Below are 15,254 nucleotides of genomic sequence, written 5' to 3' on the forward strand. Positions count from 1 at the left end.
ATGTGTTTCCAGATCTTGACAAGGGTCTCAGGTAACTCCCCTGTAGAATAAGCTTCTCTATCAGATCAGTGAGGTGGAGAGGACAAGGGTAACACTCATCCCTGTTTTGCTCAAGACCACAATAGGGGGCCGGCAGAACAGCGTGGTCCTGCAGAAACTGAAGCCCGACACTCCTTACACGATCACTGTGTCCTCCTTGTATCCTGATGGCGAAGGAGGTCGGATGACGGGAAGAGGCAAGACCAGTAAGTAAATCCAGACTCCTGTAGCTTCTTTAATAGCACAGAATCACATCTTTATCTGCAAACGGTGGGGTGACACAGGTTTGCTAATCAAAATTTAAAATGCATTTAAAAAGTGATATCAGGGGCGCCTGGGTGGCTTAGTCGGTTAAGCGTCGACTTTCACTTAGGTCATGATCTCGCGGTTCGTGGGTTCGAGCCCCGCGTCGGGCTCTGTGCTGACTGCCAGCTCAGAGCCTGGAGCCTGTTTCAGTCTGTGACTCCCTCTCTCTCTGACCCTCCCCTGCTCACACTGTCTCTCTCTCTCCTAGAAATAAATAAAACATTAAAAAAAAAAAGTGATATCAATTGCTAGTCCTTGCTTGGAGTTATCTGTCTCTGTTTTTTTGGAGAAAGACATATATTACTTTCTAGCAGTAAAAAGACAAACAAACCAAAAACCACTTTGGGACCAAAATGTTTTGTGAAGAGGAGACATGTGTACTGGATTACCACAGAAATTCTTTTACGTATTCACTACTTCAGCGGATATTTGTGGGGTGCCCCTTATGGGGTCTCTGCCATATTCAAGGTGCCTGGGAAATATCAATGACTGTGCATTTTGAGTGTGCTTCGTGGTTGGGAATCACACGGTGATGTGATTTCTGTGCACTGCAGAGCCTCTGAATACTGTGAGGAACCTCAGAGTGTATGACCCTTCTACCAGCACCTTGAATGTTCGCTGGGACCACGCAGAGGGAAACCCTCGTCAGTACAAGCTCTTCTATGCACCAACAGCAGGTGGTCCAGAGGAACTGGTAATTATGTCCTGTAGTGAAAAATGCAGATTTATTTAAACTGAAACTGAATGATTTAAAAGCTGAGCTAAAAATGTTAACCAGTTTGCTGTAGGGCAGAAGTTCATATTCATTTAACAGATCTCAGTAGAGGGTAATAGATTGCTGCCCTACTGCCTGGGTGATAGGAGGATTCTGGGGGATTGAGTTGGGGGAAATAATCATCCCAGGAAGTTCTAAAGGGGGGTCCTAGAGTTAGTGTAGGGGTCTAGAAAAGTCTTTATAACCTCTTGTAACAGTTCATATGGGCACATGTTTATATTATGATATTACAGAACTTCTTGGTCTTGAGTTAGTATTTTGAGTATTGTATTGTTTGATGTATTATTTCTTTTACAAGTTTTTCATATCAAGTGCTTTATGTTTTATTAAAATCTTTAGGTACCAATCCCTGGGAATACCAATTATGCCATTCTTAGGAATCTGCAGCCAGATACCCCATATACCATTACAGTAGTTCCTGTTTATTCTGAAGGTGATGGAGGACGCACATCAGATACTGGAAGGACATGTAAGTTGAGGAGGAAAAATTTAGCTTTTTCATTATAAATTTTGTTTTTTGTTACAAAGGCCACATAGGCCCGTTAAACATTATTGGAAAATTCCGAATGATAGAATAACTACGTGCAACACGTACCCATTATTTGTCTTCCAAACACCACCAACTGTTAGCAGTTTTGCATATGAAATAATAAATTTATAATGGCATTCTTCTTCTGGAATGGCAATTTCAGGATTTATAAACATGCATATGATCATCAGTATGCTGTTTTAGTCATTCTCTTTCACCGACAAAAATTCATTTTGCTTTGCTTTGTGCTTTATAAATCTGTGTGAAGCAGTGTTTTGTAATTAGCTTTCATAGTGTGAATTTTTGAAATCTGTTTATCACCTTATTTGGTTGCACATTTTTCTGGTTTGCTGATAAAGTGCTTTTGGTCATTAAAAATCTGTGTGCTTTTGTTTGCTGTTAACATTTTGAGAAACCAGTTTAAAGTGGTTTTACTGTTCTATGTAGTACTGCTAACAGGCTTTTGTGTATACTAATAATTTATTTGGCTTAAAAGTATATTTGCTGATGGCTGAAAGTAAGCAAGTAAAGATGGCTTCTTTTGGTGAGAAATTAGTGCTCTGGAAAGATGATGTTATTAGCTAAAGTAGAGTTTGGGTTAACACATGGATTTAATTTGTATGTTTTTCTTTTTTTTTCAAAATGTAAACAAGTATTTTTTTTCTGTTTTCTATTTATTTGATTTCTTCTACAATCTTCAGTATTTCCTTTTTTCTGTTTACTTTGGAATTAATTCGCTTTTCTTTTTCTAGTTTCTAATTTGTATGTTTTCCTACGTCCCTATTGGGGTAGTTAATTGAGAACCGAGCATATCTTCTATTTCTCTCTCTTTTTGCCTTTTCTTTTAATCACAGAGCACCTCAGTAGCTATTTCCTGAATGAAGAAGGAATGAATGAAAGAATGAGTGATTGGAACCAGCCAACTGAATTATATGGGCTTCATAGCTGTTGTCAGTTTGTACTCAGAAGGCAGACACTATAAAATTCCTTTTCTGTATCTCTCCATTATCTATGTTGGAAAACCAGAGCTTCTTTTCTAGTTTTGTATCCCTTGTCCTGTGTCCTTTTATGGCCATCCCAGTACTACTACTTGTACTAGCTTTGTTTTTATTGGCAACAACTTTGCTTCCATATAGGCGAAGGCCGTAATTGGCTAACTTAGACTAAATTTGGATTTGAAGGGTTTTAATCTGCTTCTGTGGGTAGATAATTAGAAATTTAAAGAGGACAGTATTTTATCCTGTTATGGAGTGTAAGTCCCAGAGAAGTGATAACAAAAGTTCGACATACATAAACAGACTTAAGAAAATATGTGTTGGCTCTTCTTTCGTCAGTGGTGAGAGGCCTGGCAAGGAACGTCCAAGTGTACAACCCTACGCCAAACAGCCTAGATGTCCGCTGGGATCCTGCGCCGGGGCCCGTGCAGCAATATCGCATTGTGTATTCTCCTGTGGCTGGCACGAGACCCTCAGAGTCTGTAAGCAATTTTGTCCTCTTCGAGCTCAGTAAAAGAACTGTGTAGACTCTACTGCGCCTCTTGCCGTGGCTGCTGGGCCAGAACAATAAGTCAGTTGGAGTGGCACTGAGTCCCGTGGAAACTTCATTTCCTGATGAGCTTGGTCTTGTGTTTGTGTCTTGTTTGGTGGCCTGTGCGAATGCCAACCACAAACATGACAAATGAATAATGTGTAAATGGTGGCATGTAGGGATTTAAGGAGGGTATACTAACTATAGGGTTAGTTAGCAAAGATGGATTTTGGGAAAATACAAATTAGCTATATGAGTTAAAAACCCCGGTAGTAAATGCAAATCGTTGATAGCCCTTGTCAATATGGGCTTTTGTTGTAACACAGAAATGTCTTTGTTATGAAAATATCTTAAAGTTTGCCTTTCCTGGCTCTTACAAGTTGCCCAGTCTATTTCAATATTTGAATTCACAATACTATTTAGTGGTTTTTATTTTTTTGAGAAAGAGTATGAGATAGCGGGTGTGTATGTACATGTGCAAATGGGGGAGGGGCAGAAGAGAGAGAATCTTAAGCAGGCTCCAAGCTCAGCACAGAGCCTGACTCAGGGCTTGATCTCACACTGTGAGATCGTGACCTGAGCCAAATTCAAGAGTCGGATGCTTAACTGACTGAGCCACCCAGGTGTCTGCTCTTCAGTTTTATAAGTAGAAATCAGAAATTAGTAATTTGAATAGGAATAGTATCAGAACACTTAGGGGCAAGTAAATTTATGGACTAATTTATGTCTTTATAAAAATGGACAATGGTGGTGAACAAGGAGAGACAAATGATTTGCGTGTCCCTGTGTATGGTGGGATTATTCAGACAACGCTGTCCTTGTCCATTTTGTGGAGTAACTCTTGATTTTAATGCGAAAATCTCTTCCTTACTAGTTTATGTGTGTGTGTGTGTGGGGGGGGCGTTCTCTTCTCTTATGTGTGTCTAAAAATCAGGATGTTCTGTGGGTAACTACCATGAGCTCTGGATGTTGTATTTGAGAATCTTAATAGTAAACATAAATGAGAGATAATTGAAGCTATTAAGGGTACTTTAGCATGTTTAGTAGCCTTGTAAGAACTAATCTTTTTTTTTCTGGAGGGGGAATTTCTGAGGATAAATTGCATCTAATAGTGTGGCTTTGCCAGATCTCATGAGGAAGCATAGTAGTTGGCTTCTGACGTGCCTGGGCTCAGCTTTTTATTGTAAATGCTATTGTGTTGACTAATAAAAAATTTGATAAGCATTTGAGTTGTTGTCAAGCAGAATTTGGCATTTCCTCCCCTCCAGATGGTGGTGCCAGGAAATACCCGCACGGTGCACCTGGAGCGGCTGATCCCGGACACACCCTATTCTGTGAACATTGTAGCTCTCTACTCGGATGGAGAGGGGAATCCCAGCCCTGGCCAGGGCCGAACGCGTGAGGCAGAAATCCTTTCTCCACCCCCTTCCCTTATAACTCAGTTGGCAGGGCTTCTCTGAGTGAGTGAGAAATGGGAGGTGGGTGCTGAGTGAGACGTGGTGAGAGCTGTCTCCACCTTTGCACAGATGAGGGTAGGCCTGGGCATGTGATTCTGCCTGGGCATCCCCACATTCAAATTCCAGGCTAAAGCTCTGGGCCCGGGACCACTCTCTGTGCTGAGCGAACTTCATTCCGCCATTTTCTCATCAGGGATCTAAGTTAAGGAGGAGTTTTTCTTTTCTTCTGTCTTGCAGTGTGTCTTCTCACCAAGTGGGCACTTGAGAGATGTGAGGGCTTGGCTTCTATGTTTCATTAAACAGAATGTGGTTATAGTAGTCAGAATAATCCCTTTCTCTCCCAGTCTGTATATTTAGTTTCAAACATAAGGGAGTAAATATCCTAACGAATGTGAAACTCCCCCAAGTAACTTCTTTAATCTGACCTGGGTAGAATTCTTCTGTACCCCTCCTGCCACACCCGTGCCTGCCATGGCCACAGGTAGACCACTAACTTTATCGTATTTTTATTTATTTAGTACCACGAAGTGGACCAAGAAATATGAGAGTCTTTGGGGAGACAACCAATAGCCTCTCTGTAGCCTGGGATCATGCTGATGGGCCGGTTCAGCAATACAGGATCATTTATTCTCCCACGGTTGGAGATCCGATCGATGAATATGTAAGTCCAGTTCTCATTTATTTGAGCATTTTGTGATCTCTCACCTGACGGGGAGATAAAATTAAGCTTTTTCCTTTGGGAGTGTACAGTGATTACAGCTGGGTCCTTGACTCTTGGGTGACAGTCACATTTGTTATGACTTTCTCTGACACAATATTAGGAACACCCAAATACGTCTAATGTGTCTCCACATAGGGAGAATCAATGGCTTTGAGCTCATTTCTGTTCTAAAGACAGATTGAAAAATGGTCTTATTGCATGAAATACATATTTATACCCACCTAATTTTATTCAGAACTAAGTCTAGTGAAACATGATACCTACTATTCCGAGCTACCAAATTAATGTCCAAATGGTATGACCCTCCAAACCCTATCCTTTCTTTAAATCTAATTTGTCCACAAGATTCCCCTTAAGTATTCTAGTGCTAACTGATGTCTCTTTTCTTTAAATTTAACATGGTTTGTTACACTTTGGTTTTGGAATATAATATGCTCACATATTACCTTAAAACTTTTTATGTGTCACATTCTCTCTCTTAAACCAGATTTAAGTTTCTTGTAGTTTCCTTACAGCCCTCACCAGGCATATCCATTTGCTATGGATGGAAAAACTCACCACTTTTTTAAAAGTTTAGTGGTTAATTGAAGTGATAGGTCAATAGAAGATGACATAAAATGTCGATTATAAGGCAGTTAGGTCTGTGTTTGCAACCATATTGCCACAGACCCTCTTTGATCACCACCCCTTTGTTATCCTCATGTTCTAGTTCATCTTTTGAACTTGATATGCTAAGCTTTAATTCAGACCCCCATTTTTATTTATCAGAAACTCATGTAATTGTGATTTAGAGTTTCTGATCAAAATGAGATAAGCAGTATTACCACACTTACTTTGCCGAAGCAAAGAAGTTCATGCTTTAGCATTTATTCAGCCTGCATTGGACAAATAGTCAACTTCCCCCTACTTTCTGAAAACATTAAAAAAATTTCTTCCCCCAGTTCACCATCTGTATTGAGGGGACTCCATGCTGGGAACCACTGGCATACGTGATGCACATTGTCTGTAGAAGTAAAGCACAGGGTTGGACGAGAGATTGAGAGATATATCTGGTTCATTTCCTCTTCATGGGGGCAGTTGAATGTATTTTCCATTTCCTGTTTTTCTTCTTTTCCACCTAATTAGTATCAGCCAAACTGATATTCCTAAGGGCAGACATGAGGTCCAATTTTGCTCACCAAAGCATTACCAGCAGCTATTACCATTCCTGCAGTAGCTCCATGGTGCGAATTTGATGCAGGAGTACATGAAAATATAACACACATGGATGGGAGATGGAGACAAACATTGCTGCCTGCTGCCACTTGCCACTGTACCCAGTAATGTGCACCGAAGTGTTGTACGTGTTCTTACCTTTCATCCTCACCGTTTCCTCCACAATTTTCCTGCTTAGTCACAATGCTGATAAATGGCTGATCTGGGCCCAGATCTCTCTGACTCTCAAACCATTCTCCCGCCGCTGCAGAGAGGCAGTGTAGACCTTGACCTGAACATTGTGCAACAAAAACAAAGGATGAAGAGACTGTTACTATTTATAGAAATACATAAAACAATGTTGTCTTTTGACCCGGAAGCCCTCTAGCTGATAATTTGTCATTTAACTTCTTATAGACCACAGTCCCAGGCAGAAGAAATAATGTCATGTTGCAGCCCCTGCAGCCTGATACTCCATATAAAATTACTGTTATTGCTGTTTATGAAGATGGAGACGGTGGTCATCTAATAGGAAATGGAAGAACTGGTAACTGTCTTCATCCTTTTATAATCTTTAAGTTTTTTCTTTACCAATCATCCCAAAGACTACATTAATACTGCATTAGCACTTATATTAAACATTGAATTTCGTCAAAATGATATAGGAACAGAATTTGTATTTTAACTTTTTAAAAGTCCACTAAAAGAAGAAAAAATCTGCATATTTTGTTTTGCTTGAGATAGTTTTGTTTCTCCTTTGGAAAACCGTTGCATATCCTCTGAATAATGGCTTAGTTTGTGTGGTACCAGTGGAGGATATAGCTGTTAACTCAGTTAATTTAGTATCCGCAAAAAACACTCTATCATGATAGAATGTTAAGTCATAAAGAAGCAAGATGACTGGTAATCATCTTCTGTCTTGACAAATTTAGCTTATTTTTTTTCTGTTGAACCAAGTAATTTACAGAAAATTATTAGTATTTGGGCTCCTTTTCTTTATTTTTCTCTTTTTTAAAAATAAAGCTTATTTATTTTGAGAGAGAGAGAATTCCAAGCAGCCTCCGCACTGTGAGTGCATAGCTGATGCGGGGCTCCTGATCTGAACCGAAATCAAGAGTCTGAAGCTTAACCAACTGAGCCACCCAGGCTCCACGACGTCAATTTCTTATTGTTTAGAGCAAAGGTCCAGCTTGGTGGACCAAGTTGGTTGCTCCCTGAAATTACCTGACAAGCCTTAAAACCCTCAGAGATACTGATGGAACTGGTTTGAAGTATACAGCCAAGACTGAAAGTCACTGGTTTAGATAAAGGCAGGCTGGGCCATATAGGTCTGAGTTCTGTTACTGGGAAATATCGGTGTTCCTCTTTCCACGTCATTCTGCAAAAACCCATTTAAGTAAATGATTTCAGGTTCCTTGCTACACTCGGTTGCGCAAACACTTACAGTGCTTAAACAATCTTGGCATTACAGAATTTGGGGGAGGTGACATTTGAAAGCTCCCAAGAGGAAAGAACCTCTAGAGTTCTTTTAGCTTGGTCTCTCAAGGCCAGGAATTTATATATTTATTGATACTTATTGTCTGCAGGACTGAGTCAATGGAGAGTCAGTTTAGTGACTCAAGATGATTTAAATTTAATAACTTCATTTTTCACTTTCCCTTAGGTTTTAGAATACATTTTGGTACTTTTTGGGGGAAATGGCATATTTTAGAATTTTGTGCTTATCAAAATATATAAAAGAAATCTTTACCAGACCTGAATTTTCAAGGAAGTGCCAAAGCCATTTCCAGTTTCTCTTACAAAAAAAAAAAAAGTGTTTAAGTGAATAATTTATAATATATGTTATGTATCTAATAATATAAATATAAATTATAATGCAGTAACTACTTAGCATGCTACCTAACAGCATTGATTTTGCAGGGTGTGGATTTGGAGGCAGTACCTCTGGAGACTTGATGATTTGTGCTAGGTTATGCTGGGGGAGGATAGGAGGGTGCTGGGAGAGAACATGATTTTAGTCACCAGCTAGCTGTGTGGTCTTGGGCAAATCAAATGTTAATTATGTGATAAGGTGGTTGGACTAGACAGTTTCTAAATTGCTTTTTGCCTCTAACAACCTGTAATCTATAACATGCTAAAAATGGTATGAGATCTCTTGTATTTTCTGTTAATCTGCATTATATAACCTAATAGCTCTGGGAATCATCAGTTGCTGGGTGTTTGAATTTGGAAAACTACAAAGTTTTCTGTTGAATGATTCACAGCTTTTAAATTGTTTTCTGGATGAAGGATTTTATTAAATTATTCTCATGGGACTGCACTATCAATACTCATAATCAATACTCATAATGTCCTGTGCTCTCCTTGTGTGTCAGTGAGAGGTCAGTGATGTGTATCAATATTTCTTTGCAGTGGGACTGCTTCCACCTCAAAACATACACATCTCTGATGAATGGTATACGAGATTCAGAGTATCCTGGGATCCTTCACCCTCTCCGGTTCTTGGATATAAAATTGTGTATAAGCCAGTGGGTAAGGAAGCACCTTTATTACCATACAAATACATTGAAGAGTTTTTTGTTTATGAGGGAGCCTTTACTGCATCCTCGGTGATTAGATTCTCTTGACAGTTTGGTTGTCACATCAAGTCCTCTCCTACTAGGGGCAATATTTTTGGAAACAGTGTTCTAAGCCAATAGTCTCAAGTGTCATTGTTACTAGGGCTGTAGATGGGATCATTGCATGATTATAAAGTTTGGCCTGGTTCAAACAAGGACACAAATGGAATCTGTGTTCAGACATTGTATATGTTATGATTGTGAAATAATGCTGATTTAATCAATATAAACTGTGTTTTCCCATTATGTCAAGGGCATATGCACGCTAGTTTATTCTTGACAGGCTTCCTTTCAACTTCCCATTAACATTTACACCTAAATGGATATCACCTTGATTAAATGATTTGCTATCTCTGTTTCTTTGTTCTGTCTATATGCTTAGCAAAATGGAAGAAAAATGTTCTACGTGCCAAATTTGCTAGGGTATCGCTCATGCACCCAGAAAGGGTGTGAGCTATGAAAAATAAAGGAGAGAGGGCAAGAGAAAGGAAATGTGAGCTTTAAGAGAGAGGGAGCTTAAAGGTGGAGGAGGTGTTGGTAATTGAGGACCTTCAGGAACAAAAGTCATGGAATGAGAATCAAGATGGAATTTCTTATTTTTTAATGTTTATTTTTTGAGAGAAAGGGAGTGAGCAGCAGAGGTGCAGAGAGAGAGTGTTTGGACAGAAGATCCAAAGTGGGCTCTGTGCTAACAGCAGAAAACCTGAGCGGGGCTCGAACTCACAGACTGTGAAGTCATAACCTGAGCCAAAGTCGGAGCTCAGCTGACCAAGCCACCAGGCCCTCCCCAAGATGGAATTTCTTAAGTTATCTTTACAACAAATTGGAAAAATGTTAACTGAGCACCTACTATGTGCAAAGCACTATGCTGCCAAAGTGGGGCTTAGAGAAGAGGCTTGAGGGTCTAGGGTAGGCTTGATTGTGTGATTGGATTTATTCATTAAAGGAACATTGATTACAAATCTACTACATTCTAGGTACTGTGCTGTGTATGCTTTGATTATAAGAGCATTAGTCTCTGCTCATAGTTTTGTATTCACCATATAATGAAGCATGTGCTACAAGGAGCAGGTGCATAAGGGGCTGTGGAATTAATGGTGTTCCTACCATCATTTGAGTATAAGTTATTTGATTTTAAAGAAAATTTGAGACTAGTGGTGGCATATTTCTATGTATTTTTGTGATTGTTCTTACAGGTTCCAATGAGCCCATGGAAGCTTTTGTTGGAGAAATGACATCATATACATTACACAATCTCAATCCCAGCACCACCTATGATGTGAATGTTTATGCTCAGTATGATTCTGGACTCAGTGTCCCCCTGACGGATCAAGGCACTACATGTGAGTCACATATCTTTTCATGGTTGTAAGAAAAAGTGTAGTACAAGTTGCCAGGTCGGCCTGTTCTAATTTCATTTCCTCTTAACATATGCATGTTTCCTCAGCATTAAGGAGGTGGCCCTTTTTTGTCCAGCCACCCAAATATATAAGCAGTATAATTGAGTATACAAAAATGTATGTGATCTTTTTATTTCTCCTAAAATATGTTTTGAATTTTGAAAGATAAAAATTATAGAAATTATGATTTTTATCCATGAATTATCTGTAAAATTAGATTTGGAATGCTATGTAGGCTTTTTGTTGACATATGTGATGTTAAAACATATATTACCTTAATGACTTGGTTTGATTGAAAGTTTTCATAGAAATGCCATGATTAATGAGTTGGCCCAAAGATAGATTTTGTTGTCACCAAATAGTAAATAACTATTTAAGGACTCAGAAGATAGGCTTTTAGAAAAATTTCTTATTATTTTACATGAGATGTCATGGTTCTTTGTAGTGTCCAGAGGGAGTACGTGGAATTTCTTTCCCTTGAGGACAAGTGATAGAACGGGAGGTCTGTTTTAGCTGTACCACATTTTCCTGTATGTTTCTTACAAGGAAACATACTAAGAACATAGGCATGTTTTTCAACCACAGTGGAAGTTTTAAAATTGCATTTTGATTAAAAGTATGTTTTTTTGTCTTTATTTGAGAAGTAAATCTGTTTTTTACTTTTTTTTTGTAGTGTATTTAAATGTGACAGATCTGAAAACTTATCAGGTCGGGTGGGATACATTCTGTGTTAGATGGTCACCTCACCGGGCAGCCACCTCCTACAGGCTCAAACTAAGCCCTGCAGATGGTACGTGTGCTAAAAGAAAAAAAAAAAAGAAAGAAAAAAAAAGAAAAAGAAAAAACAGGGACTGGAGTACACAGTAGCAACATTTTAAATTTCAGTATTGGAGATGCTATTTTGTCTAGCAAATGATATATAAAAATGTCTTCACATATATTTGATAGTGACAGTGGCATTTTCCTTTGTTGTTATAATCAGGAACCAGAGGACAAGAAATTACCGTGCGTGGATCAGAAACCAGTCACTGCTTCACTGGTCTTTCACCAGAAACTGATTATGGCGTCACTGTATTTGTGCAGACACCAAATCTTGAGGGACCCGGAGTCTCTGTCAAAGAGCATACCAGTAAGTTTTTGAGTAATCTGAAATTCTCTGTAAGGTGTCAGAATAGAATGTTCTACATGTGGGAGACCCTGGTGGCTCCTGTGTAGACACTTCTCCCTATGGGCAACAGTAATGATTGGAATGATGGCAGATTTGTGAAGAACTCTGTGGCTGGTTCAGAACTTTTATCTACAGCAAATCCATGTTGTCCCTGTTACAGAGTTGGTGTTATTTTAAGGGAAGGGCTACAGGAGGGAGATATGGCTTTCGCTGGTGGTAAGAAGGTGAATAGGAACCCATATTAGTGACCTTTATGCATTTGACCCTATTTGAAGGCTTTTCATCTACGGTTTGAATTGTGGTTTTGCTTTCTGCAGCTGTTGTCAATGTTTGAATGACTACCAATGATACCAAATTTGGATACAATAGAATTTCTAGTATGTCAGTGCCAATGAGACTTGATTTGTTATCTAGGACTTATATTGCTCTTAAAATGTACTTCCTATGATATGAAATTTGCACAGGTTATGTTCTTCTAATTACTATTTTTCAATTCTAGCTGTAAAACCAACAGAAGCCCCTACGGAGCCACCCACACCTCCTCCCCCTCCCACAATTCCACCAGCCCGGGAAGGTAAGTACAGCTTGTTAGGCAGTACATTCAGCTGATAGGGATTCATAGCCTTCTTGCTTATGTAGCCTAGAAGCTACTTCCAACTGCTATAGACTATTTCTGATTTATCATTCTTGCTGAAGAGTTTTTAGATTAAAAAAAAAATAAAAAGGTTACCAGTAATTGTTCTTCTCCCACTCTGGCGGGAGTGTGAATGAACTCAGTCATAAACTATAGCTCCTCAGTTTGAACTCTGTTTCCTTGATTTTGCAGATTAATGTCCAGGGATACTTTGCATTGCCCATAGTCACATGGTGGCCATTTCTTTTTCCTGGCTGCTGGCATCAATAGAGACTGTGAACCTTTTTGGCTGTATCTTCAACCTACCCCTGGGGCCTTTGGCTTTGGAATTTCTGGTTTCTGCCCTGGAGTGCACAAAGCTAAAAAAATGTTCATTCACTGCAGTTTTGAGACATAATTGTCACTTGCCATGTACTAGAAAAAGGACATAGTGAGCTAATAGGACTGATCTCTCATTAATTTGGGGCACTTCTCAGTGTTTTATCAGATTATGTTTAAGCTAATTGCTTTATTCTTTCCCTATGTTTCTGTTTCTTTCTAGCACTTAACTGAATGAATCTCAGATTTTACAAGTGTTTTGCTTTTGTCTTAGACAGCTCTAGAATGCTACAACTTTATTAAACCTATTAGATAAATAAAATAAAAAAATTTAAACTGTATTCTTATACGATAAAATAATAATATTATAAGGTAAAATAATAATGAGTTTATTTAGGCGGTTGAAAGAAATTCAATAAAAAACCTTGTCCTAAAATATATTAAATTTTTGGGGGACACCTGGGTGGCTCAGTCAGTTCAGCGTCTGACTTTGGCTTAGGTCATGATCTCATGGTTCGTGAGTGAGTTCAAGCCCCATGTCAGGCTCTGTGCTGATGGCTCAAAGGCTGGAGCCTGCTTTGGATTCTGTGTCTCCCTTTCTCTCTCCCTCTCCCCCACTCACATTGTCTCTCTCTCAAAAGCAAATAAACATAAAAATAAAATATATTAAATTATTAATTTTTTTCTTAATAGAGGTGTTTTGTTTGTTTGTTTGTTTGTTTTGGAGAAAGAGAGTGTGAGCAGGGAAGGGGCAAAAGGAGAGGGAGAGAAAATTCCACAAAGGCTCCGTGCTAAGCACAGAGCCCAACACACGGCTGGATCCTATGACTGTGAGGGCATTACCTGAGCTGAAATCAAAAGTTAGAGGCTTGATGGACTGAGCCCTTCAGGTGCCCTAGACCTTTCTTTGTAAAGCAGTCATAGCAAAGTTGAACTGAAACACACAGAGTTCCCATATATAACCTGCCCTCCAAACACATAGCCTCCCTCAGTATCAATATCGAGCACCAGAGTGGTGCCTTTGTTACCATGAGTCTACGCTGACACCTCATTTTCATCCATAGTCAACAGTTTATGTGAGCCTCACTCTTGGTACCATATATTCTACATGTTAAGTTTTTATATATTAAAATTTTGATGTTTTAACCCCCCAGGTGTGAAAATTCAAATCAAAGACAATTTATTCCTTCCCTTCCCTCACTCTGTGTAATTCTAGTAGCCTAATTTAAAATGAAAAGACACCTAATTTGAACAAAATCTTTGATAATCATATACAAAACCTCCAGACCCATTGATGGATATTCTTAAGTTCTGGACAGTGTTGCTTTTCATTTGATTTTGGCCTCATCTGTTGTTGGAAACCACTTGAAAAGTTCCACAAGGAAAGAGTATATATTTGCATAATGGATCTAAGCAGATGGAGTAATTCTAGAGCAGAAATTAAGGGCCAATTAGTCTAGTGCTTCTCAGACTTTATTCTGCATGTTAATCATCAGTGTATCTTGTTGTTAATCTGGTTCAGGTCTGAGGTAGGGCCCAGGATTCTGCATTTCTAAGACGCTCCCAGGAGTTGCTGCTACTTTGAGTAGGGGGTGTTAAGCTACATTTCTCAGCTTTGTAACTTCATTTGAGTAGAAGAATTCATGAGAATTGGGGGTTTCTCTGTTTTTTCCCCCAGTATGCAAAGGGGCGAAGGCAGATATTGTATTCTTGACTGATGCCTCCTGGAGTATCGGGGATGATAATTTTAACAAAGTTGTAAAATTCATCTTCAATACTGTGGGAGCCTTTGATGAAATCAGTCCTGCTGGAATTCAGGTGGGTGCCATTTCAAAGATGGCTATTCATTTGCAAGGTTTTGCTATTTCCTTTGAATTTCTCTCTTTCAGTAGAAAGGCTCTTCTGTGTAAACTATGTTTTTACTTCTGTTATTTACTGTTTTTCTTTACACATGTATTTTTGGGAAGGAGTTGGATGTAAATGACAAATAGACAAATGAACCCTCCTGTAGGTATTCACTTGGCTAGGTGATACTGCTTTTGGGGAGTTTAGGGCATTCTGACTCTGACTTCCAGCTCAAGTCTTCCTACGATAATACATTTCCATAAAAGGTCATCTAATGTACGGGAAATTAAATGCATTGTGATTGTCACTCCCTGTTAAGACAGAGGACATAAAAGGTCATCTAATGTTCAGGAAATTAAATGCATTGTGATTGTCAATCCCTGTTAAGACAGAGGACTCAGTGATGAGCAATGACTGGATGGGCGTGCGGCATTTCATACTTCATCACCGTGGCATCTTTGATTATGAAAATAAGAGATTTTGACATAAGCCACACATAAGTTCATAAACAAATTGTGTCTTCTTTTATGGAATATACTAAATTTAAAATCCCCAAATAATCCTGTGAACATTTTTCCAACCCAAGAAGAGTAAAAAATTCAAGCTAGTTATAGTCTTAATTTAATGTTTCAGCAACTAAGCCATTTTTTTCATCCATTCAGACACTGATATTTCTAATAAAAAGTAAAAAATAACTATTGTGCCATCTACTTTACATACATG

The 15,254-nt window shown here is 38.9% G+C and overlaps 1 protein-coding gene across 4 annotated transcripts in view; it reads left to right on the plus strand.

Moving 5' to 3' along the window:
* Positions 1-15,254, plus strand: part of COL12A1 (collagen type XII alpha 1 chain) — a 119,325-nt gene that overhangs the window by 71,336 nt on the left and 32,735 nt on the right. For all 4 annotated transcript variants that reach the window (XM_077770263.1, XM_077770280.1, XM_077770286.1 and 1 more), the window contains 13 exons: positions 116-245; positions 900-1,039; positions 1,460-1,589; positions 2,984-3,126; positions 4,445-4,574; positions 5,152-5,294; positions 6,966-7,095; positions 8,961-9,080; positions 10,363-10,509; positions 11,240-11,356; positions 11,549-11,695; positions 12,234-12,308; positions 14,365-14,504. In XM_077770263.1, coding sequence (XP_077626389.1) covers positions 116-245; positions 900-1,039; positions 1,460-1,589; positions 2,984-3,126; positions 4,445-4,574; positions 5,152-5,294; positions 6,966-7,095; positions 8,961-9,080; positions 10,363-10,509; positions 11,240-11,356; positions 11,549-11,695; positions 12,234-12,308; positions 14,365-14,504 — 1,692 coding nt within the window. The remainder of the gene's footprint in view (positions 1-115; positions 246-899; positions 1,040-1,459; positions 1,590-2,983; positions 3,127-4,444; positions 4,575-5,151; positions 5,295-6,965; positions 7,096-8,960; positions 9,081-10,362; positions 10,510-11,239; positions 11,357-11,548; positions 11,696-12,233; positions 12,309-14,364; positions 14,505-15,254) is intronic.

The sequence above is a fragment of the Crocuta crocuta genome, unplaced genomic scaffold, assembly GCF_008692635.1.
Source record: "Crocuta crocuta isolate KB4526 unplaced genomic scaffold, BGI_CrCroc_1.0 scaffold270, whole genome shotgun sequence".
In the NCBI taxonomy this organism is placed as follows: Eukaryota; Metazoa; Chordata; class Mammalia; order Carnivora; family Hyaenidae; genus Crocuta; species Crocuta crocuta.